At 42.8% G+C, this 25,049-nt stretch overlaps 1 protein-coding gene across 1 annotated transcript in view; it reads right to left on the minus strand.

The window, feature by feature from the left end:
• Positions 1 to 25,049, minus strand: part of LOC149226951 (cytochrome oxidase complex assembly protein) — an 88,675-nt gene that overhangs the window by 37,019 nt on the left and 26,607 nt on the right. The window contains exon 3 of the mRNA XM_089377642.1: positions 7,672 to 7,859. Coding sequence (XP_089233768.1) covers positions 7,672 to 7,859 — 188 coding nt within the window. The remainder of the gene's footprint in view (positions 1 to 7,671; positions 7,860 to 25,049) is intronic.

Here is a 25,049-nt window from a genome sequence, read left to right on the forward strand (position 1 = left end):
ACTATTGCGTTGATCCTCCCGGTGCTATCTCTGCCTCTCTGCTTCTGTATTCACTGCCCCTCAGCTGCAACTCTGATCACTCCCTCAACTTTCTTAGCAAACCCAGCCCCAGAAAGTCGAAATCTTGATCTCTTCGTGTGTTCTCCAAGTGACCCTCAAGCCTCCTCTTATACTTCTCTCGTTGACAAATCAACGGCCGAGATTAAGTCCCTAATCAACAGCTAAAATAGATCTGGCTTGATCCATAACTTTTGGACCACTTTAACACAATTTTATATTAATTCACATTAATATTTTATTTTCCCTAAGTTTAGACTTAGGGACTCCATTAAAAATATTAATTATTTTAATATTTCCCAAACTATTTAGAATCCACCCAAACCCTTTCTGGGTATTGGAATCTCATGTGCCTTAGCCTCTCCACCAATTTTCGTGGCTAGAGCACATCCGATGCTACCCCAAATCAACACTCTAACAAGTCCCTAATTAAGAGGGAGCTTAGGCAAGTTTTTGGTTAGAGGAATCTTGGGTACATTCCTTCATAGGAATGGGCATATCTTCCCTAGTTGAAAGGGAGAGATAGACACAACATTCTTGTCTTCACTTGGGAAGAAAGAATGGAAGATTGGGTAATCATCTAGCATCTGATGCTCTTTGAGGATGTGTAGGGCATCCAAGATAAGAGAGGCAAGAGGACCGATATTCTTTGAGGGCTGGGAACCCAAAATAAGAATAGTCCTAGAAGGTCATACTTAGTGAACACTCGGGCAGGTATGTACCTTGAGAGACAATGATGAAGGTGTCTATAGTCATTGGTCTCACCAACATTGTGCCCTGATCTATTGACAGATAGAGTTGTCGATCAAGGCCTTGCTGTGGAAACAATGTTGGTTACTGTGATGTTATAACAGATGGATTGCCACTTTGATTTCTCTTCTGTGAATTCTTCAAATTGAAGATGTCCAAACACCTTGTAAAATGATTTATGAATACCTCCCTAGTTAAGAGGGACTGTTGAAGAAAGTGTAACTAGGTTCGGTCTTCATAAATGTAATTTTGATCTTTGCACTTGTAAAAGAAAAGCATTATTATTTTTGTCATTATCAAGAATGGATTTCTTGTCCCTTTTGATAGGTCAAGCACATGTTGAAGTGCTTCTAGGAACGTCAAAGAGTCAATGTAAGTGTTAAATACCCATGAGGGCATGTTACACTATGTAAGTCTATGTATTAGAATCAAAGAATGACCTCCAAGCAAAGTCATAAGCCTCCTCCATATGTTGGCCTCAACAAAAGAAGTAATTCAGAATTTGAAGGACAAGTCGGCCTCAATTGATCAAGTCGGCCCAATAGGAGGGACAGACTCCTATATATAGGGCCATTCGACCTCACCAAAAAAGAAGCAAGTGATCTCTGAAATCAGCGAAGGACAAGGCTAGAAAAGAGTGTGAAAAGGCAAGAGAAGGTGTCTCTACTTCAACGAAGAAGGAAGGGTAGAAGGTCGAGTTTGGAAGGTCTATTTCTGGCCCAATTACAGTCACATGTGCGAAAGAAAAGAGGCTCATTCTGCTGCCATATCAGACCTACTATTACAATCATACGAAGAGGCTTGATTGGGCTAGTAAAAGAGTGCTAAGTAGGCCTCTTACTCAAGCAAAGGAAGAGACTACTCAAGCGAAGGAAAGAGAGCAAGCAAAGTTGCAATTCTTGAAGGTATCCTCCACACGTGCGAAGAAAAAGGAGCCATACTGCTGCTGTCCCAGATCTGTAACTACAGTGAAGAAAAGAGAGCTTGGTTGGGTTAGGAACAAGGTCTTCTCCTCGATTAAAGGAAGGCTCCATCTCAAGTGAAGGAAGAAAAGAAGAATGTCTCTTCTAGGGTATGCATGACTAGGGTTGTTGCAAGAAAGTCAGAAGTGAAAGAAGGACGAAAAAGGAGGTCGAAGTGGTGCAAGAAAAAATAATCTCGAAACAAAGGGAAAGGCTTGACTTGTGCTTTGAGGATCTTCTTGTTAAGGGTCTAAGGTTTGGCATTTGTCAATTGAAGCTTCAATAAGAGAAATTTGCAAAAGGGTTTTCATCTCTAGGAGAGAGAGGTTTTGCCCTGGCTGAGAGCTAATATCTTGTATTCTTGTCTCTTTTGTTTTGGTAACTATTTGATGAAGTAAGAGAACACACACTAATAACATTAAGAGAAGATTGTGTTAATAAGAAAAAGTAAAAAGTGATTCACAAATAGTTATCATCGTCAGAAGAATCTCATCCAACCTCGATGCCCTAGATTCTTCAACAGAACATACAATCGTTATCTAAAATTAACAACCTATTCCCAAGAGAGACTCAATTAGATGGTTTACCTGCTTAAGAAGCAAGGTGATGGGCTCTCTAGGAAGGGCTAAGAGGATACTTAAGCCTAGGTTTGGAGAATATCCTTTGACAAGAAGCTTCCTTCAGCTAAGAATCCTGGTGGAGAAAGGGCTTCTATGCAGTCCTTGCGGAATTTAGGTTATAAAGTTGCAGGACCACAAAGAACCAAAGCGGACCCAAACTAGGTTAAGGATGTGGAGTTGATTAACACTAATGGGGCTTGACTTGCTAAGAGAGGAGAATAGGATCAAACGACATATTTTCTTTTGAATTTCGAATGCAGTGATCCAAGTGAGGACACTAACCCAAATCAACCTAGGAAAATAGATGGTCTTATGGCTAGGGCTTGCTATATCTCAGGATTCCACCGTCGGATTTGCCTCAAACTTGGAGGACTTCTTGAGAAAAACCTAGCACAGTAGTGGACCAAAATTCAAGGGTTTTGAATGGCTACAAAAGGGGTAATTTTGACCACCCAGGGGATGCGAGGATCAGTGCCTTGCTTCTTGGGCTTAATGGAGTCAAGATACACCTAGATCAAGAATTTTCAAATGCTAAGGAACCCTAGATGACTTTTGATAGCCTTTCAAGGTGCAACAACAAGAGCATTTTGGGATTTATACTTTGAATTGCAAAGGAGATAAAAGTTTCAAGGGATTTCAACCTATGAGGTTCCTCTAGGAACATTCACCAACTCCCTCAAAGAGCAACGCATGCATTAAATCACCTATTCAAGGTTTCCAAAAGAATTTTGCATTACTTTAACCCATACAAGAATAATGATAACAATAACATGCATTAGATAAGTAAGATAACAAGAATAGCATTAAAATTTCACTTACATGAGAAGGAGAGTATATCCATTCATCAACTTCGCATTAGAAAGAAGCTCCAAAGGCAATAGCGAAAATCCAAACATCATAGTGCATCCAAAAACTCTAAAAATTTCGTCCCAAAAACAAGTGCGGAATTCTCTCAAGATTTACCAATCCAATCCAAGTGGCGATGAGAGGAATGAATGAGCCTCTCATCTATTTATACAATCCATAAGGGGGTTTGAATAGCCTAATTAGCTTAATAATGCCCCAAATAATAAAATAATGTACAATAATGATATGACTTGGTGACAAGCCCACCAAGATAGCTCCAAAATAGAAAGATAAGCTTCTCAAGAGGGAAAAATAGTAAACATAATGAGTCGTTGGGACATTGAGAAGGCCTAGTGGAGTCCAACGTGTGCCAAGGTGTAAGAATAGGCTCCAAACATAGTGAATAAGGGATTGGCCCATTGATATCCAAGCAAGTCACATGTGGTGTCCCCAAGTGGGTGTGGGGGCACAATGACATCCTCATGGGTCTCCAAGTGGATCGATAATGCCTGTAAACCATCTGCAAGGGCTAGGATGATGACATAAGCCTTCCCTTTGTCTCCCGCGGTGAGACACATCCTTATCTGGACCCTAGAACCTCTGCCAAGTGTGTGGTACAGGTGTGAAGTTGGTTGGGCATGGTGATCCATGTGCATCAACCTCATCTAAAAGATGGAACACAAGCAATCATTGAATGGTGTTGGGGATTAATGAAGTGCTCTCTACTATGGTGGAGGCCCGTGGCACTCTACGCCCAACCTACAAGTGCCAATGTGACCCTCTAGAGGGCTTGGACCCCATATAGGGAGACCAAACCCCAAATGGAGACCCACCTGCAATCTTGCATAAGATCCAATGCATCTCCTCGCCTTCCAGTACAAAAAATCATTAGAGTAATCAAGTAAAAGAGCTTACAAATCATGAAACACAAGTGGACACTTCATAATGGCATGCCCTTCCATAGTGGGCTTAGGCATGTACAGGGGTCTCCAAGCTCAAAAGGGGGTTAGCCAAGGGCCCCATTAGGTGGTTTCAACCTCTAAAGGGGGTGAAATGTCCATGGTACATCCATCCAATGGTAGGAGGCATGTGATATAGCAATGTAATGGAATGGGGGTGAAGGGGAAGCTCTGGGCCACATGCCATGGTACAAGGGTAGCTAATATGGGAAAAGCCTACACTTGAGTATATGAGTGTAGGAAGGAGCAATCATGGTAAATGAGTTACCCCGACCTTTGTTTTTCCACCCTTCTTCATATGCCTTTTGCCTTTTATTAATTTGTCCTTATAACTGCTCGGGGCTCCAGGGGATGAGAGCATGATGTGTGGGATACAATAATAGATATCCCCACTAAGTGGGGCATTTCATTGCCCACCAGGGGTTGGGATAATCATGGGTTCCTTAATCATGGAGGGGGCTCATCTAGGGCCCATAGGAACCAAGGTGATGGCCATGGATAAGGGGTGGAGCTCATCTTTGGCTTTTGCCCACGTGCTAAATTTGTATGTCCCATGCATCTTTTGCATTTTATGGTACAGTTTCCTATTGAGAGTGGCCAAATATGCTTTTTCTTTTCTTTTTATCCACATTAACCTCCGGGGCATCATTCCAGGCCCGACCAAAATGTTAGTTTCTCTAGCATCAGATGTGTTCTAGCCACGAAATTTCGTGGAGAGGCTAGAATACATGAGATCTCCAAAACCCGGAAATCGTTTCTGGAAATTCCACCTAGAAGTGTCTCAATTAGATTATTAGCCGATTTTTAAATATTTCCCAAATATAAAAATTAGGGAATATGGTTAATTAATCAGTATTAATTGAGATAAGGTGAGAATCATCTAGAAACTCACATAGATGGACTTCGAGATGATCCTAGCCATTGATCAAGATTTAATCTTGGTTGTTGGAGTCCCAACAAAGGATTATAAGAAGTCGTCGATGGACACTTGGAGAAAACACTTATGTAGTTCGATTTTCTTGGCATATCAATTTCCAGAGAGTAGCAACAGTTGCCAGAGAGCCAGAGATTGAAGCACGGTCAATGAGGGGTAGAGACAATGATCCGAAAGAAGTTTTCCAAACCCAGAGAGGCAACAACAAGGGGCCGGTCAATGAGGGGCAGAGACAATGATCCGAAAGAAGTTTTCCAAACCCAGAGAGGCAACAGCAAGGGGCCGAGTTATTCCCAGTGGGGCAGTGCAGAGGACTGCGCAGTTGCTTCAAAAGCAATTTGATTTTGCTGGGGAGAAATTCATTTTCAGTTCTAGAGGCCAGGCAAAGAGACGAATGTGCCTGAGAAGCAATGTCCTCAGCAGAGACAAGCAGAACGATTTCATCAAAGCAATTCGGAGGTTAGATGTCACAGGGTCTGTGCAAAGCGACGCAAAGGCTAATGCAGAGGGTCTAGGAGGACAAATTTATGAAGAGAATTCGTGTCGGGATTGCTTGTGGAGGAAGGGTAATTCCCTCAAATAATTTCGCCCAGATTTTCTTCTTGTTTGGATTTCCAGTTGGGCATCCATAGATGTACTTAGATTTCACTGCTGCATAATAAAATAAAACCCTCATTTGCTACACCGATTTTCCCGCATTGGGTTTTTCCGGGGACTTTTGTTCAAAAATAACTGTGTTAATTTTTATGTGTGCTAGCATTTCTCAGTTCTAGCACTATTTCATTTCCGCAATTTTTATTTTTGAACGTTGCGGTGTGTTTATTTCGATGTTGCCATAGCAATAAACTGAATAATTAATTTATCAGTTAGAAGAAATAATACCAATTGCTGCAATAAGATTCCAGTTGTGGAATTTTCACACCAAGTTGTAGAAAAGGGGATGGGGATGCTAACTCCCTGTGGACCCAGTGGACAAATGTGGACCAGGATGGGAAATATGATGAATGGGGTTGTAATGAGCAGAAGAGGAGTGATGTATATGGTTTTGGGAAGCGACCACGCAACCGAAATCGGGGTTTCCCATGTAGTGCCATCCCTAAAACCTAGTGGCCAATAAAGGAGATCCCACGGGACTAGAATACAAGGATAACCATCCAGAGGGCAGAGGAGACAAAAGTATAGAACTAGTCCACTCTTTCCGCTGAATCCCCCCACTAATCCATGCCCAAAGTGTCCATGATAAGTAAACAAAAATACTCGATCAAAAAATGATGAGTCATACCTTTGGGTTTGGAAGGACCACCTTCAAACATACGATCATAACAGATGGGCGAGGGACCACATGGCTAGCTCAGGTGTCAGAGAAAATGGCACATCGAGCTATCTGGTGGCTATAAGGGGTTGTTAGCTGCCAATTGATGACCCACAAAGTGGTGGGTAAGAGGTTAACAGGGCCCCTATGGATATCACCCACAAAGTGGTGGGTAACATGGCCCATGTCAGCCGTGTATATTGGAGGGTTCAGCTATGACATGACCTTCATAAGGAGCTAGCCCTAGGGGTAGCTCATTTGGAAAAGCATGTAAACATGTTATATAAAATATTATGAGGTCCTTGGTTCGATCCCACGATTAAACACGTTTCCACATTAGGGTCAGGCATTGTGCACCTAGTGGTTATAGTGGTCACAGAGGGAATCAACTCCGTGTCACATAAGTATGAGACTGTCCCAATTGTCGATTCCACTAGTTGCAATTAAAACCAAAAAAAAAGAACAAGAATAAGGAGCTATAATCTTAAGAGCAGCATAGTACTAGCTTTTTTTAACTTGTTTTAACTTTCAAGTGGGTGGTGCAGACCTCCCAAGCCACAGTCAGAATGCGGGTGCCAAATAAGCATGGAGTTGCCTTGGAGTCTCGAGTTTTACCATCACAAAATCAAAAAAACTTAGCAAACTCTTTCCTTTTAAACAATTATAGCCACAGTATCTGCCTGCGCTCATTTTTACTGCTTATACAACATAACTTTGAATGATTTGACTAAAATATTGCCTGTTATTAATGCCATTTATTTTACTTGGTTGACTTTCGGGTCAAAGGTTCTTATCAATTTGTCAACAGCAGTATATTAGCTTTCTCAGACTACTCTCTCCATGTAGCAAAAAATTGCAAGGGTACAACATTTACAAAAGCATGAAATAAAGAAAAAGAGTGCATTCTTGAGCTTTGACTTGTACAAATTCTCCTTCGGGAACAAATCAAATGCAAAATCTTCAAGAAACCTACTTTATTTAATCCTGACCATCTGTTATTCGAAAAGTATGAAACAAAAGTCTTATATAAGTGGATAAAAAACACATTCTATGACTGAAATGTTTCTACATGTAACATTTAGAGTTCATTGCAATGCCCCAACAGAACCCACAGTTAACTTCCCTACTGTCCTAAATTTTGAAAATAATAATGTTTCTAATCTCTTTTCAAATAACGGAAAAGGAGCAAGTAACACACTATCTGAAATGTACAGAACATAGATTAAGTTACCTCCACGACGAACAGCCTTCAACTGAAGAATTCCACTTCCTTGTGAACCAACAACAGGAAATGTGCATGATACAGAATGTTTATGGTGCGCCACAGACAAGGTTGCATTATACCACTGGCCTCTCATGATTGGCTCTCCCAAGGCCTCTCGAAGGCTTGCATTATTGGTTACTTTCTCTATAGCTTTGCTGGTATGTAAATGAAACAACTTGTCAGAAATTGTCCAGGTAAACATTCCTGAACTAATATATGATTCAGATATCAATTCAATAGTAATGATTGGCACATCCTACAATCCTGTTTAGTATGTTTGAAATTTTGAACTTACTATTAGCCCACATTTTAGCCAAAATTAGAACATATATAAATAATTTAAATTTCACAAAATTTACTCATGTTCTTAACATCAATTCCTGTTACAATAATATCAGACTGGAACTCTGCTCTGAGGCCAAACTGTGTACTCACTATCGTGGCTTGTGCATTGGACACAGGACACCATCACAAATACTATGCACTGAGCTCAAAGCCTAAACATTTCAAATGCTGAGTAGGACTTTTGTTTACGAGCACTTTGAAACTACATTAAGTAGACCTATGAGAAAATAAGCTAGTAAAGAATAGGGCAGATTGGATGAAACTTATGAATTAATTGCATAAAAAGCAATAATTGTGGCATGGAACATAGGCAACTCGAAGAGAATGGTTGATAACGATGAACAATAACAAGATAGCCTTTTCAAATGAATTAAATCAAATCAAAAATATGAGGAAAGTTCATTCATAGTATTCATGCAAACCACATTTGTGTATTCAAAAACTGTCGGAGGTATGTGAAGAGAAGACAAAACAAGGACCCTTAACCAACCCCTAAATAATCATCACAAAATATTTTGCAACTTTGCTTTGTATATGCTAGTCGCAATCAGTAAGATAAGAATATTTACAAGATTAATAAGGATGTCATAATCGCAACACTGAATAGGTATGGTTGAAGAGATCAACTTCTATAACAAAGGTCAACCACACTTGAGCTATTTACAGTTGACGGCCTTCATCTACATAAGGTGAGATATCTGAATCTACCAAATGTTTGATTTGCAGCTAAGCTCCAGATCACAAATTAGGGATTGTCTCAAGAGAAAACCTCACTCAACCTCTGATAAAGGTAGTGTGCCTCCATCTTATGTGTCAAATGGTCCAACTTTGTAATATTCCTAATAGAAATATCAAGTGATAACAGTCATAAAATTCCCAACATGCAACCAAAAATCAAAACATAGCAGAGATATCAGCACACCAACCATTTATTCCAACTAAACTGAACCATTTTATTATATTTCATGGAATGGTTACAATGAGTTGGAATAAGTGCACCTAGGCTTGCTAAACAAGCTAGACAAATCCCAGGTCCTCCAACCCCTGCGCTGGCCCAGTAATTCTGTTGCTTCTAGCTGGAGTAGAACCTGTGTTTGACTCCCCTAGAATGCTCAGAAAATCCTGCAAAATTGGCAGTAGGCTCTCCTCAACAAACCCATAAAAACCCAGAAAGCTTTCAGCAAAAATCCACTGCTCCAAATTTCCCACAATTTAGGGCATAATTGGCTCTCTTCTCTAGCTGAAACACACGACCAAAAAACTAGCTGCAATGATGCCAAAATGCTGGCAAATTTCCCCACTAATTCTCCTTATGACTCCTTGTAATTCCCAGCTCCTAATCCCTGGTCCTCCAACCCACATGAACTTAGCTCCCCAAGGACTGCACAGGACCTGCAAGTCGACTCCTACGCATGCCCAGAAACAACCAAACTCAGCCTAGATGATAGCCCTCCAATCAGCCCAACAAATCATTGGAAAGCCTCAGCAAAACCCAAAGGAAACTTGCCCACCAAAGCCCAGAATGTTGACTGCTCTCACTCTGGTTCCTCCAAGGATTGCATGTTCCCTTCCTTTGCCTAGTCTGCTCCGAATGGTGACTAAATGTGCCTGTAATTTCTCCCAGAACAACTATGAAGGGTGATGATATTCTCCCCAAGAGTGGCACTAGAAGTCCACTGAAGAAGGAGTTGAGATTTCTGCTTGGAAACCTCAGGTGCTAAGCAGCAATGCGTCGACTTGGCTCAACAGCTCAAGCATACAAGGGGTTCAATGTTCAAATTAGCAAAAAGTGTTACAAAATGAAGCCGTCCACCTCTATTTATCTTGCTGCCCCCTTTCTCCCTCCATGTGGGCCCTGTTACCTCTCAAACTAGCAGGGTTCCTAAAGGGGGATCCTTGAAGGGCAACTACTAGGCTAAGGGCAACAAATGGGCAATAGCCCACTATCACCTCATTTAAGGCTCCCTGCTCTTTACCGACTTTCACCAATGGGAGGAGACCCGTTCTGATGAGGATCACTAAATGGATAGACCAATGATAAGGTGAGGGGTGATCATAGAAGCCTATTCACAAGAGAGGCTCAAATATGTGCCTTGCTTGCTTTGGAGGCAAGGTTTAAAGCTCTCAAGGAAGGGCTTAAGGGGAATTTCAAGGTTTAGGTTTAAGGTAAGTATCTTATAATTGAGGTTCCTAGGCCTTGGAATTCTTGTGAAAGCTTGGATTCCCAATGATCGTTGAAGAATTACCCTCAATAGTGTGTAGGACCAAGTGGACCAGGGGGGTAGGGTTTAGCAACAAATGATATGCTTGACCTATTCTAGAGGGGGAAAGGGACCAAAGAAAGAACTTTTAATGCAAGACAATGTAAGGGTCCCAATAAGGCTTCTAGCCTAATGAAACCAATGGCAAGATTCAATCTTGAGGCTAGGGCTTGAGATATCTCAAAATCCCACTGTCGGAATTTCTTCAAAATTGGAGAGCACCTAGGAGACACACCAAGGTAGTAGGGGCCAAGAGATTGATCTTTTTTTATGGGTGGTTTGCAAGATAAATGATGCCTTAAGAGACCTAATGGGCTAGGCCTAGAGAAGGAGAGGGGGTTGGATGAGAAAGGTTTAAGATGATCACCTTTGGGTGGACCAGTGCCTAATCCTTTGGGGAGAAATGGAGTCAGGTAGAATTATGACTATGGACCTTCGAATTTTCTAGGTCAAGGAGGCCTCAAAGACAACTTCGCTTGGCACTAGGGCAACAGCAAAAGCAGCGTCAAAGACTTTATACTTCGTTTTTCAAGATAAATGGCTTATCAAGATGAATTTCAGTAATGAAACATCCCTAGGAACATTCATTCATTATACATGGCCCACACATGAAGCATTCACTATCCAGAAACAAAATTTCCACAACTTCGCGTAAGAGATGCAGCAAATAAGCCCTAGTATAGTGAAATCCCGGCACAATGTATGTGACAAAATTAGAAAGAAAGAATAGCATTAAAATGTACTTACATGTATAAGAATATATCCAACCATCCAAAAACTTGCCATCAAGAAGCTCCAAGACATATGAAAATTATCCAAACATCAAAATTCATTCCATGCTCCAAAAATTCGTCCTCCAAGAAAGATAGCGAAAATCTCTAGAGAGATACAAGTTCCAAATCCAAGTGACGACGCTAAAATGAATCCTTATCACTTCTATTTATACACTTCTAATGAGTTCGATTTAGCTACTTGGGCCTACATTAGCCCCTAAAATAAAATAATGTGCAAAACAACAAACTTTTGGTGACAAGCCCACAAAACTAGCTCATAAACAAAAAGAATAAGCCTCTCAAGAGGTCGAATGATCAATAATACATGTCGTTGGGCCTTCTAAGAAGCCCGATGAAGTCCATAAGTGCTATAATGATGTATAAGACTCCCAAAAGTAATGGACTAGGGGTTGGCCCCTTGTTCTCCAAATAGAAAACTTGTGATGCTCCCAATGGGTGTGAGGGCACACAAGTAACCTCATGAGTCTCCAAGTAGATCGAAGATGCCTGTAGACCATCTGTAAGGGCTCAAATGATGGTGTAAGTGGTGCCACAACAACATACAAGTCCTGGGTCATCTGCCAAGTGCATGGTACAACTGTGGGGTCGGTTGGACATGGTGAACCAAGTGCATCTTCCTCGTCCAATAGGTGAATCTCAAACAACCTCTGAACATCTTTGAGGATCCGTGGAGTGTTTTCTACTGTTATGGAGTCCTACATGTACCAATGTAGCCCTCTGGAGGGTTAGGACCCCGTTTAGAGAGACCAAGCCCAAAATGGAGGCCATCTATAATCCTGCATAAGATCCAATGCGTCCCCCAGGCTTCCAGTACAACAATTCATCAAAGGAAGTCGAGTTAAAGAGCTTACAAACCATGCACAACAAGTGGGCACTTCATAATAGCATGCCCTTCCATAGTGGGCTTTGGCATGTGCTAATGTTTCCAAGCTCCAAATGGGGTTAATCAAGCATCCTATTGGATGGTTTCTACCTTTAAAGGGGATAATATGTCCAAGGTACATCCTTCAAAGGGTGGTGGCATGTGATAAAGAGATGAATGGAGCAAGGAATAAAAGGGGCAGCCTTGGGCCACATCTTGGGGCACAAGGGTAGCTAATAAAAGGGAAGCCCACACTTGGGGTATATAATGTATAGGAGGTAGCAATCGTGGTGCATGAGGTGCCTCGGCCTTGATTTTTCCACCCTTCCTTATGTCTTTTTCCTTTTATGATTTTTCTTTCATTAACTACTTTGGGCTCAAGGGATAAGAACATGATGTGTAAGGTATAGCAGTGGATACCCCTTTAAGGTAGGGCATTTCATTGCTCACCAAGAGTTGGGACAATCATGGGTTCCTGAATGATAAAGGAGGCTCATCTAGGGCCTATAGGAACTAGGGTGATGGCCATGATGGTGGGGTAGAGCTCATGCATTGGCTTTTGCCCACGTGCTAAATGTGTTTGTCCCAGCCATCTTTTGCATTTTGTAGTACATTTTCCTGTTGAATGTGGCCAACTATGCTTTTATTTTTCTTTCAGTTGCATCAACCTTCAAGGGATCGTTCCAAGCGCAACCCAAGGTGTGGGCAACGGGACGAGGAATGCTGACCCTATGTGGACCCAGTGGAGGAATGTGGACCCAGGTGGGAGGAATGATGAATTCGGTTATAATTAGCGGAAGGAGAGTGATATATGTGGATGAGGGAGCGGGACCACACAACCAAAATCAAGGTTTCCCCTTAAGTACCATCCCTAAAGCCCAAAGGTCAGTAAAATAGATCCCACAGGACTAGGATCCAAGGTTAACATCAAAAGGAGGTCTAGGGGACAAAAGCACAGACCTAGCCCACTCCTTCCGCCGAACCCCCCCATTAACCCATGCCCAAAAGTTTCCATGATAAGTAAACTACAATACTCAATTACTAAATGACAAGGCATACCTTTAGGTTTGGGAGGCCCACCTTCAAACATACGATCATGACAGATGGGTGAGGGACCACATGGCTGGCTCAGGTGGCAGAGAAGTGGTACAATGAGCTAGTTGGTGGCTACAAGGGGTTGTTGGCTACTGGTTGAGGACCATTTGTGGGTGTAACATCTGGCTCCAACTGGGACGTGATCTATCGAACAATGGGCGAAGCTACACAAACAAGAGGTGGTCACGAGAACACCAACAATCTCTTGGTACACCACAAAACTATTATCTGCACATAGATGAAAAACACAAAGCAGCATGCTTTCACGGTGTCTCATGATCGCACATGCTTGGATTAGACCCATAAAATCGACTCATAAAAATACACTTTTAAATCTAAATGCAGCGAATCTATCATGAGAAATATCATATGGCATTAGTTCTAATGTGAAAATCAGTATGCAATGCATCCTACCCTAACATGCATATGGTACAAAACTAATACTAAGTGTAATCATAAAGCCAGTGCAACCAACATATCATCAAATCAATATAAATATGCCAGCCTATATGATTACTCATGCAACAAATGCCAAAGCGAATGTGGACAGAATCACATGGATGATAAGGCCGATGGGAGGTAGGAAAATAGAATGTCCACACATGGATGATCATGTGAGAAGAGGTAAGAAAATGATGTAATCTAATCCATGAGATCCTCTCTTCTAACCAAAATATAGAGATGTCAATGATTAGGCTCATAAAATTTTGATGGATGGCAACCTCGGGCATGTGATGGTCCTTATCATTTATGTCATATTTTATGGCCTCTACAAGGTTATGATTAGTAGGAACGGGAGACTACTGAGATGTAGAAACACAAGTAGGTTGCCCAAGATGATCACACTGAAAAGAGGAGGCTATAGATTGATCATGATCATGACGGGGTGCCCAAGGAGGTAAAGAATATTCAATGAGGATTTCTTCCTCGACACTATACTCAGAAAGGGGAAAGGGATCAAGGTCACTTGAGATCATATAAGAACAAGCGTAGGAATCACTCTCAAAATGATGAACAAGAGAAGAAGGCAAAGGGGAGGGTGGAGTGTTATATCCAATAGGTTTCTCTTCCCCAAAATCATAATCTAAAGGCTCAGGTGATTTGAATATAGAATCATAAGGAGGAGCGTTATCGATTTCCTTAGTATCATATATTGGACCTCTCCTAACAGGAAAATTGATCACTTTCAACTGCCCCTCCTAATGCAAGGAAAAATAAAAATTATCCTTCCCAATGGAATCAATGGATATGTCATCATAAATAATACCAGAGAGAAAGGGAAGACCAATTTCAGCCTCATCCTCCTTGTCGGTGTCGTAAATGGGAGCACAATCAAATTGAGGACCAACAATTTCCCATTTATCCTTTTCAATATGGAATTAATCTCCAATATCATCTTCTAAGGGAAAATGGGACCACCTTCCTCAAGGTTCTCAAAAGGAGAGTCATCAGGAGTAATATCCTCGAGAAACGTAAGGCTAGTCTCAACTTTATCCTTCCCAACACGTGTTCTCAAAATCATCCTTTTCGTCATGTGGACCCGAGGAGGACTCGTCTTCTTGCTCATTACTTAGATTCTCAATGTTTTGATGATGATCAATGAAGGTTCCTCTTGGATGCTTAATGTGGGGCATACCTGAAAATGTCTAAGAAAGCCATCAACCAAGTCCTCAATAGATGAGATGCTCTTGGGTTCATGATCATGCAGCCATGAGTTATGACCACCAAGAGATCCCATGAACATCAAAATAAGGACATCTTGGTAAACAACCTCCTCTCTTGAAGCACGTGCATTAAATCTTTCTACGTGGTCAATTGCGGAGAGTGGATCACCATCAAAATCGGCACCCCACGTACCATCCTTCCGGTGACATGACTAGGGTGCCTAGAGATGCTAGCAATGTCCAAAGCAGGAAATTTATCAAAGAAAGTCAACCTATTTGAAACATACATGAAAAATATGTAGGAGTTCTCAGGGTGAATTTAAAGATGCCTAGAAAAATGCTTGTTTCACCCTACAAGCATTGACCTTAAAGTTCAATGAAGAACTACGGCTTCGTTCTTCCAATGGAGTCGCCAAAAATGTTATGGAAATATTTCGTATGGGGAACCAAACACACGTTTCGTGTCCCTAGCAACGGCGCCAAAATGTTACTGCTTAAACTAACAGGGGTCCTAAAGGGGGATCCTTGAAGGGCAACTACTAGGCTAAGGGCAACAAATGGAGCAATAGCCCATTGTCACCTCGGCTAAGGCTCCCTGCTCTTTACCGACTTTCGCCGATGGGAGGAGACCCATTATGATGAGGATCACTAAATGGATAGACCAATGATAGGTTGAAGGGTGATCCTAGAAGCCTATTCACAAGAGAGGCTCAAAAATGTGGCTTGCTTGCTTTGGAGGCAAGGTTTAAAGCTCTCAAGGAAGGGCTTAATGAGAATTTCAAGGTTTAGGTTTAAGGTATGTATCTTATAATTGAGGTTCCTAGGCCTTGTAATTCTTGTGAAAGCTTGGATCCCAGTGATCCTTGAAGAATTACCTTTAATAGTGTATGGAACCACACAAAACAAAGTGGACCTGGGGGTAGGCCAAGGGGGTAGGGTTTAGCAACCAATGATATGCTTGACCTATTATGAAGGGGGAGAGGGACCAAAGAAAGAATTTTTAATGCAAGACAATGTGAGGGTCCCAGTAAGGCTTCTAGCCTAGGAAACCAAGGGCAAGGTTCAATCTCAAGGCAAGGGCTTCAAATATCTCAAAATCCCACTGTTGAAATTTCTTCAAAATTGGAGGGCACCTAAGAGACACACCAACGTAGTAGGGGCCAAGAGACCGAACCTTTTTATGGGTGGTTTGCAAGATAAATGACGCCCTATGAGACCTAATGGGCTAGGCCTAGAGAAGGAGAGGGGGTTGATGTGAAAGGTGTAAGATGATCACCTTTGAGTGGACCAATGCCTAATCCTTTGGGGAGAAATGGAGTCAGGTAGAATTATGACTATGGACCTTCAAATTTTCTAGGTCAAGGAGGCCTCAAAGACAACTTCGCTTAGCACTAGGGCAGCAACAAAAGCAACTTCAAAGACTTTATACTTCGTTTTTCAAGATAAATGGCTTATCAAGATGAATTTCAGCAATGAAACATCGCTAGGAACATTCATTCATTATACATGGCCCATACATGAAGCATTCACTATCCAGAAACAAAATTTCCACAACTTCGCATAAGAGATGCAGCAAATAAGCCCTAGTGTAGCGAAATCTCAACAACAATGTATGTGACAAAATTAGAAAGAAAAAATAACATTAAAAGGTACTTACATGTATAAGAAAATATCCAACCGTCTAAAAACTTACCTTCAAGAAGCTCCAAGACATATGAAAATCATCCAAAACATCAAAATTCATTCCATGCTCCAAAAATTCGTCCTCCAAGAAAGATAGCGAAAATCTTTAAGAGATACAAGTTCCAAATCCAAGTGATGATGCTAAAATGAATCCTCATCACTTCAATTTATACACTTCCAATGAGTTTGATTTAGCTATTGGGCCTACATTAGCCCCTAAAATAAAATAATGTGCAAAACAACAAACTTTTGGTGACAAGCCCACCAAACTAGCTCATCAACAAAAGAATAAGCCTCTCAAAAGGTCAAATGATCAATAATACATGTCGTTGGGCCTTCTAAGAAGCCCGATGAAGTCCATAAGTGCTATAATGATGAATAAGACTCCCAAAAGTAATGGACAAGGGGTTGGCCCCCTTGTTCTCCAAATAATAAACTTGTGATGCTCCCAATGGGTGTGAGGGCAGACAAGTAACCGCATGGGTCTCCAAGTAGATCGAAGATGTCTGTAGACCATCTGTAAGGGCTCAGATGATGGTGTAAGTGGTGCCACATCAACATACAAGTCCTGGGTCATCTGCCAAATGCATGGTACAATTGTGGGGTCAGCTGGGCATGGTGAACCAGGTGAACCTTCCTCGTCCAATAGGTAAATCTCGAATAACCTCTAAACATCTTTGGGGATCCATGGAGTGTTGTCTACTGCTGTGGAGGCCCATGGCTCTCTACACACATCCTACATGTGCCAATGTAGCCCTCTAGAGGGTTAGGACCCCATATAGGGAGACCAAACCCAAAATGGAGACCATCTGTAATACTACACACGATCCAATGGGTCCCCTAGCCTTCCAGTACAACAAGTCATCAAAGGAAATTGAGTTAAAGAGCTTACAAACCATGGACAACAGGTGGGCACTTCATAATGGCATGCCCTTCCATAGTGGGCTTTGGCATGTGCTAACGTCTCCAAGCTCCAAATGGAGTTAAACAAGCATCCTATTGGGTGGTTTCTACCTTTAAAGGGGGCAGTATGTCCAAGGTACATCCTTGAAAGGGTGGTGCCATGTGATAAAGAGATGAATGAAGTAGGGAATGAAAGGGGCAGCCCTGGGGCACATGCTGGGGTACAAGAGTAGCTAATAAAAGGGAAGCCCACACTTGGGTATATAATGTATAGGAGGGAGCAATTGTGGTGCATGAGGTGCCCTAACCTTGACTTTTCCACCCTTCTTTATATGCCTTTTTCCTTTTATGTTTTTTCTTTGATTAACTACTTGGGGCTCAAGGGAAAAGAGCATGATGTGTAAGGTATAGCGGTGGATACCCATTCAAGGTAGAGTGGTTCATTGCCCACTAGGGGTTGGGGCAATCATCGGTTCTTGAATGATAAAGGAGGCTCATCTAGGGCCTATAAGAACCAGGGTGATGGCCATGGTGATGGGGTAGAGCTCATGCATTGGCTTTTGCCCACGTGCTAAATATGTTTGTCCCAGCCATCTTTTGCATTTTGTGGTACATTTTCCTGTTGAATGTGGCCAATTATGCTTTTACTTTTCTTTTCAGCTGCATCAATCTCTGAAGGATCATTCCAGACCCAACCCAAGATGTGGGCAAGGGGACAAGGAAGGTAAACCCTATGTGGATCCAGTGGAGGAATGTGGACCCAGGTGGGAGGAATGATGAATGGGGTTATAATGAGCGGAAGGGGAGTGATATATGTGGATGAGGGAGTGTGACCATGCAACCAAAATCGGGTTTCCCATGAAGTACCATCCCTAAATCCCAAAGGTCAATAAAAGAGATCCCACGAGACTAGGGTCCAAGGTTAACATCAAAAGGAGGTCTAGGGGACAAGAGCACAGACCTAGCCCACTCTTTCTGCCGAATTCCCCTATTAATCCATGCCCAAAAGTTTCCATGATAAGTAAACTACAATACCCGATTACCAAATGACAAGGCATACCTTTAGGTTTCGGAGGCCCACCTTCAAACATACGATCATGACAGATGGGTGAGGGACCACATGGTTGGCTCAAGTGGCGGAGAAGTGGCACAACGAGCTAGTTGGTGGCTACAAGGGGCTGCTAGCTGCCGGTTGATGACCATCTTCTAGAAAAAAAAATCTAGGGACAGCACCCACAAAATGGTGGGTAGCAGGGCCCACAAGTCAAGTTCCCTCCTCTCTCTCTTCTCACAAATTCAAACTCTCCTAAGGGGTACGAATTTCCTTTGGAGTGCCCCCCACATTCCACTTGCACTTTATTTATTTCCTCTTCTAATGTTTGGAATCCTTTTTTACTCAAAAAGTCAAGTGGGGTCCTCCTAAGCCAACTTTCCTAAGTTTTAATGCCAAAATATCTTCCCATTGCCAAAAATGCAAAAAATGGAAATTATTCTTAACAAAATTAATTAATTGTGGATATTACAGTTCTCCCCACCAAAAATTGCTTGTCCTCAAGCAATGCCTGAACAAGCAGCCTCTCGATCAACTGACCCAAATAGTCACTACAAACAATATCAAGGTCCCAAATGTGCCACCGAGTCATCCTTGATCTCTGCACTGACCTGCCATGGGGGAATCCCTCAATACTAGGATCCCAAGACATCCTGATGAGCATGAGGCATCCCTCACTCCACTCACTGCCCAACCCGACATGGGCACCAGACACCCCCTGCACTCCACTCACTGCCCAACCCGACATGGGCACCAGACACCCCCTGCATACCGCCACTAAGTAGAGCATCATGGTAGAATAAAATCATGATCATCTCCTCGTGAAACTACTCTACTGAATAGTCCCTCTTGTGCACTCCAGGAGTAGACTCCTGAAGATGCAATCCAATCCCTGTGGGATTGAATCCTCGTCTGCATGAGCTTCCCCTGATCTCCTCCTGCCAATCACCCTACCACACCGATGAAGTCCCCCACATCATCAATGAATCACTAAAACCCAATGGAAGATCTAGATTCTCACCTCTATGGGTAGCTAGACTGCTATGCTAGAATCCCCTGCCAGTCGCAGAATGAACTTATCCTACTGACATCGGGACACCCCGATTGTACCTTGTTGATTTTTGTAACATCAGATGTGCTCTTGCCATGAGATTTTGCAGAGAGGCTAAGACACATGCATTCACCAATACCCAGAAATCGTTTGGGAAAATTCCACCTAGAGATGATTTAATTAAAATAATTAACTTTTTTAAATGGTTCCCAAGTCTAAACTTGGGAAATCTGGTTAATTAAAAGATATTAATTAAATCGGGTGTGAATCTTCTAGAAGAAGACGAGGATCAAATCCTAGTTAATCTTAGCCCTTGATTATGTTTTAATCTTGGATGTTAGTGCTCCAATGAAAGATTATAAGGAGTTCGATGGGCACTTGGAGAATACACTTGTGCAGTTCGATTTTGCTGGGAAGTCGATTTCCTGAGTAGCAGCTGTGAGTTGTCGGAAGTGACTTAGTAAAGTCGAAGCAGTGAGAGAGGGGCAGGGATAGTAGACCATAGGAGAGTTTTCCAGATCCGGGGAGTGCAAGGCAGAGAAGACAAAGAGAGGTTCAGAGAGGTAGTGCAGAGCTTCAGAGGTAGCCCGAGATTCAACTGGGAAAGTCGAATTCCAGAGCCAGAAGCCGAAGTGTGAGACTGGAGGGCCAAAGGATCGAAGTTCCAGCCAACAGGAGATCAGAGGAGGAGGTGACACAGAGCCCAGAGATTGTGACGCAGATCTGCGTAGGCTAACAGAGAGGCAGCGTGGGGCCAGCCATCCAAAGCATGGATCAGATTCGGATCGCCAGTTATTGTGAGATTTTTCTCACTATCTCCTTGTCAGTATTTCTTTGTATCAGATTGCCAGTTTGGGCATCTAAGGATTTTTACTCAGATTACTATTGCATAATAAATAAAACCCTCAGCTGCTGCACTGGTTTTCCCACATTGGGTTTTTCCAAGGACATTTGTCCAACAACAACAGTGTATATGTGTGTTTATTCCTCTCCAATGCAGTGTTTAGTTTCCACAGTATTTTATTTTGTGTAGGTTGCAGTGTATGTATTTCAATATTTACCATAGAAAACTGCAAATAATTTAATAAATAGGAGAAATACCATCAGTTTGTTGCAGTAGGAATCAGATCTTCGATATCTCACATGGTATTAGAGCACATATCATAAGCCGGAGAGCTCAGTGCAGAAGGAAGGAGGCAGTTCGAATTTCTGCATAGGCAGCAAATCGAAACCCTCAGGGGCATCGTATTTCCTTGGCAAGAAGGGTCAGTTTTTTGTGGGAATTTTTTCTCTAAATGAGTCGACAGAGAATAAAATTTCCCAAATCGAAGAGTACCAAAGGCAGAGGGAGTAGCAGCAGTTTCCTTGCAGCGCAGATCTTGCACTGGGACGCAGTTATTTTGTAGCAGTTGCTAGCAGAATAGCATCAGAAGGAAAGAAGAGCACATACTGAGGGAATTTCTTGCTCAAAGGACAAGAAGTTTGAATTTTCTTAGCAGAGCAACAGTAGCTGTGTGCGGGATTTCTCACTCCAGAAGGGAGTGCAAATAGCTAGGAAGCAGTTGTGCAAAGGAGAAGAGGAAGTAGTTCAACTTTTTCAAGAGAGACGGCATCAGCTGGGTTGAGAGATCAAGATCGGTTGGACGGAGCCTCCAACTATGTGATCTGAAAGGCTAGGATCTCCTACCTTCTAGATGAGCATGATCTCAAAAATTATGTTGATAGTGTGGTAGTTGTACCCGCCAATGCAGATCCACTCAAGAAGTACAAGGTTGAGATGGCGAGAGCTAAGAGGATCATTCTCGACGGAGTTCGAGATCATGTGATATCCCATATAACTGGCAAAGATACTGCCCGGTAGATGTGGGAAGCATTAGCTACGTTGTACTAAGGATCTTCCGAGCAACGGAAGATGTACTAAGAGGAGAAGTTGAGATACACGAGGATGCAGAAAGGGGAGCGCGTAGTCCCCTTCTTTATGAGGCTTCAAGATGTCCAGGACCAGCTGGCTTCAGTAGGGTCAACACCCCAGCCTCAGAGTTTGTACGATTACCGTTGAATAGAATTTCTGAAGATTGGCAAGTTTTCGTCCAGAGCATCCTGGGCAAAGAAAAACTGCCAGATTGTTAACGTGTGTGAGCTAATCTCCGGCAGGAGGAAATGAGGAGTGATCTGGTGAAGGCCACCATCAGTGGCAATAGCAACAGTGGGACAAAGAAGGTGAAGGAAGAGGAGGATGTGGCCCTTACATCAAAGGGGCAGCAGGAGCAGCGTAGAAGAAAGAAGGATATTTCGAAGATCAAGTGCTTCAGATGTGGTGAGATGGGCCACTACAATACAGGGCAAGGAGGAGAAGCAGGATCAGCAAGTTGCATCCGCTGAGATCGACAGGTTGTCCTCCAGACTGGAGGAAGAGTTTGCCATGATTGTTGAGATGCCTCCAAGGGTGAGGTGGGGCGATCTGGAATTGTAGCCCCAGAGAGCTACAAGATGGGCAGGATCCTTGAGGAGTCCACCTCTTGGATCAAGACCTTGCTACGGGAGCCCATAGTCAGCAGTAGCAGGATGGACCAGTGGCAGTTGGTGCAGTCAGGTGCCAGAGTGACAGATGTAGTAGCTAGTAGCAGTCTAAGACTGAGCAGCGCAGAGCAGAGTTGGCAGCAGTGCAGTTGGCACAAAGCAAAGTCAGCAGTAGCACAGAGACTTCAGTGACAACGCAAAGGCTAGCAGTAGTCAGAACTCGAACAACGGATGCATCACACTAACCACAGTTGGTTCAGTATTTTGGATGCTTTTCCGTTGTAGATGTTGCAGTTGTAGCAGCAACAAATGGGATGGGTTGCAGTGCAGATGTAGTGTTGGCAGCAATTCAACAAGGTCGGCAACAGCACAGATGCATCTCATATCAGAGTTGCGCAGTAGTTGGTGGGTAGTAGAGCCAGACATCAGCAGCGTAGCAAGAGATGGTGCAGAGAGAGAGTGATGCTTCAATGGGTTGCAGCACTAGACCACATTCCTCGCTAAGAGGGAGTGTTGATTTTTGTAGCATTGGATGGGCTCTTGCCTCGAGATTTTGCAGAGAGGCTAAGACACATGCATTCTCCAATACCCAAAAATCTCTTGGGAAAATTCCACCTATAGATGATTTAATTAAAATAATTAACTTTTTTAAATGGTTCTGTAAGTCTAAACTTAGGAAATTTGGTTAATTAAAGGGCATTTATTAAATCAGGTGTGAATCTTCTATAAGAATACGAGGATCAACTCCCAGTTAATCTTAACCCTTGATTATGTTTTAATCTTGGTCGTTGGTGATCCAATGAGAGATTATAAGGAGTTCGATGGGCACTTGGAGAATACATTTGTGCAGTTCGATTTTGTTGGGAAGTCTATTTCCTAAGTAGTAGTTGTGAGTTGCTGGAAGTGACATAGTAAAGTCGAAGCAATGAGAGAGGGGCAAGGATAGTAGACCGAAGGAGAGTTTTCCAGATCCGGGGAGTGCAAGGCAAAGAAGACAGAGAGAGGTTCAAAGAGGTAGCGCAGTGCCATGCAGAGGCAGCATAGAGCTTCAGAGGGAGTCCGAGATTCAACTAGGAAAGTCGAATTCCAAACCCAGAAGTCGGGGTGTGAGACCTGAGGGCCAGAGGATTGAAGTTCCAACCAGCAGGAGATCAAACGAGGAGGTGACACAGAGCCCAGAGACTTTGACGCAAAGGCAGTGTGGGGCTAGCCATCCAGAGCCTAGATCAGATTCAGATCGCCAGAGACAGTGTGAGATTTTTCTCACTATCTCCTTGTTAGTATTTCTCTGTATCAAATTTCCAGTTTGGGCATCTAATGATTTGTACTCAGATTACTATTGCATAATAAATAAAACCCTCAATTGTTGCACCAGTTTTCCCACATTGGGTTTTTCCGGGGACATTTGTCCAAAAACAACAGTGTATATGTGTGTTTATTTCTCTCCAACGCAGTATTTAGTTTCGCAGTATTTTATTTGTGTAGGCTACAGTGTATGTATTTCAATATTTGCCATAGAAAACTGCAAGTAATTTGTTCAAGTAATTTAACAAATAGGTGAAATATCATCAGTTTGCTGCAATAGGAATCAGATCTCCGATTTCTCACATACACGACTGCTCAACATACTCGTATCAGATCCTCCTCTTCGGTAACACTTGGCCACTATATCTTTCATGATTAGCGCTATGTCCAACCTGCAAGGGCAGCTCAATAATGCTAAAGTCCACCACTCCACGACTAGCCTTGATCCTGAGCAGCAACCTGCCTCGCCATATGATGAAGGTCTCAATGATTCCCCATGTGTCAAGATGCGAACAAATTGGATCACTCTCCATCGTAACCCTGCCCATCGATAAGTGGAGTGATCCACTCACCACTCGAATCCCTGGATCCCCCAACCATACTGGGAGCTCACAACTCCCACACCTCATGGGTTCCCGCTGCATAGCACTGCTACCAGCTAGAGCTCCTTTGGCCCTCATCTCTAACCCTTGTATGTATCCCATAGGAGGTCCCCAAGTATCAAGAATTTGTCCCACGCATGCCAATCTGACTTGCTCCTGCCAAACCACACAGTGAAATCCACTATCCCAACTCCCGCTGATACGCCCGGACACTGCTCGGAGTTTGGACACCCTCCTGTAAAGGAATTTTACCATCCACTGTCCCTCATGCTCATGTAATGCCTCAGACTGTCTCACCGAAAGTGCATCATGCAGCTCCCTCACAATTACCTCCCCAAGTGTGAGCCCAGGGGTGGAACATATGTTACCTCAACAATAAACCACGCCATCACTAAGCCTGTATTTGTCAGCTCACGCACCCACTAAGTGTCTCAATTGGAGAGTCTCCTCCCTGCCCATGACACACATTGCTTCATCCAACTGCCTAGGGTGAGCCTCCCATGTCTGGTTGCCTTAACAGAGAGCATCAAGGGGCAACAACCAAACACTCTGCCACTGTAATCAACACTGGAGGGTGATGAGTGGGTAGCTCCCCAACGGTATGATCGAGAGTCTGTCGGGATGCTGAAGAGTAATCCTATGGACGTCCCTCTCTCCGCCTCAGATCTAGTGATAACCCAATCGAAGACCTGTCTCCGCTAAACATGGTGTCCCGAGACGCTTAACAACATCCTCATCAATCCTAGGTGAGTTGCACCCAATGGTACACCTAATGTCCCTATCCGTAAGTGTGAAAATTTCTAAACAGAAATTCTATTACTGCAGCAACTGATTTATTTCACCTACTTATTATTCCCAATAAGTTATTTATGAAATCCCTTCAGTAAATATTAAAATAAATTCTAATGCAGATATCACACCATTATACAAAAACAAATATATGCACAAGAATCAATCACATCAACACGATTATTCTTGGACAATTGTCCCCAGAAAAACCCAATGTGGGAAAGCCGGTGCAGCAGAGGAGGGTTTTATTATTCTTCAGCAACAATCGCTTTTACAGAAAAATTTACATGGACACTAGGAGAAAACACCTAAGACTTTTCTCCGAGACTTTCTGACACCCTGGAGAGCTTCCTTTCTCTACTGTGTCAGCCATGCGTCATTCTGCGTGGCTCTATGCAGCTCTGGTCCCTCTCTGCGTCA

Source organism: Pinus tabuliformis, chromosome J (genome assembly GCF_031772625.1).
Source record: "Pinus tabuliformis cultivar Carrire ecotype Pingquan chromosome J, CPIR1, whole genome shotgun sequence".
NCBI classification, from domain to species: Eukaryota; Viridiplantae; Streptophyta; class Pinopsida; order Pinales; family Pinaceae; genus Pinus; species Pinus tabuliformis.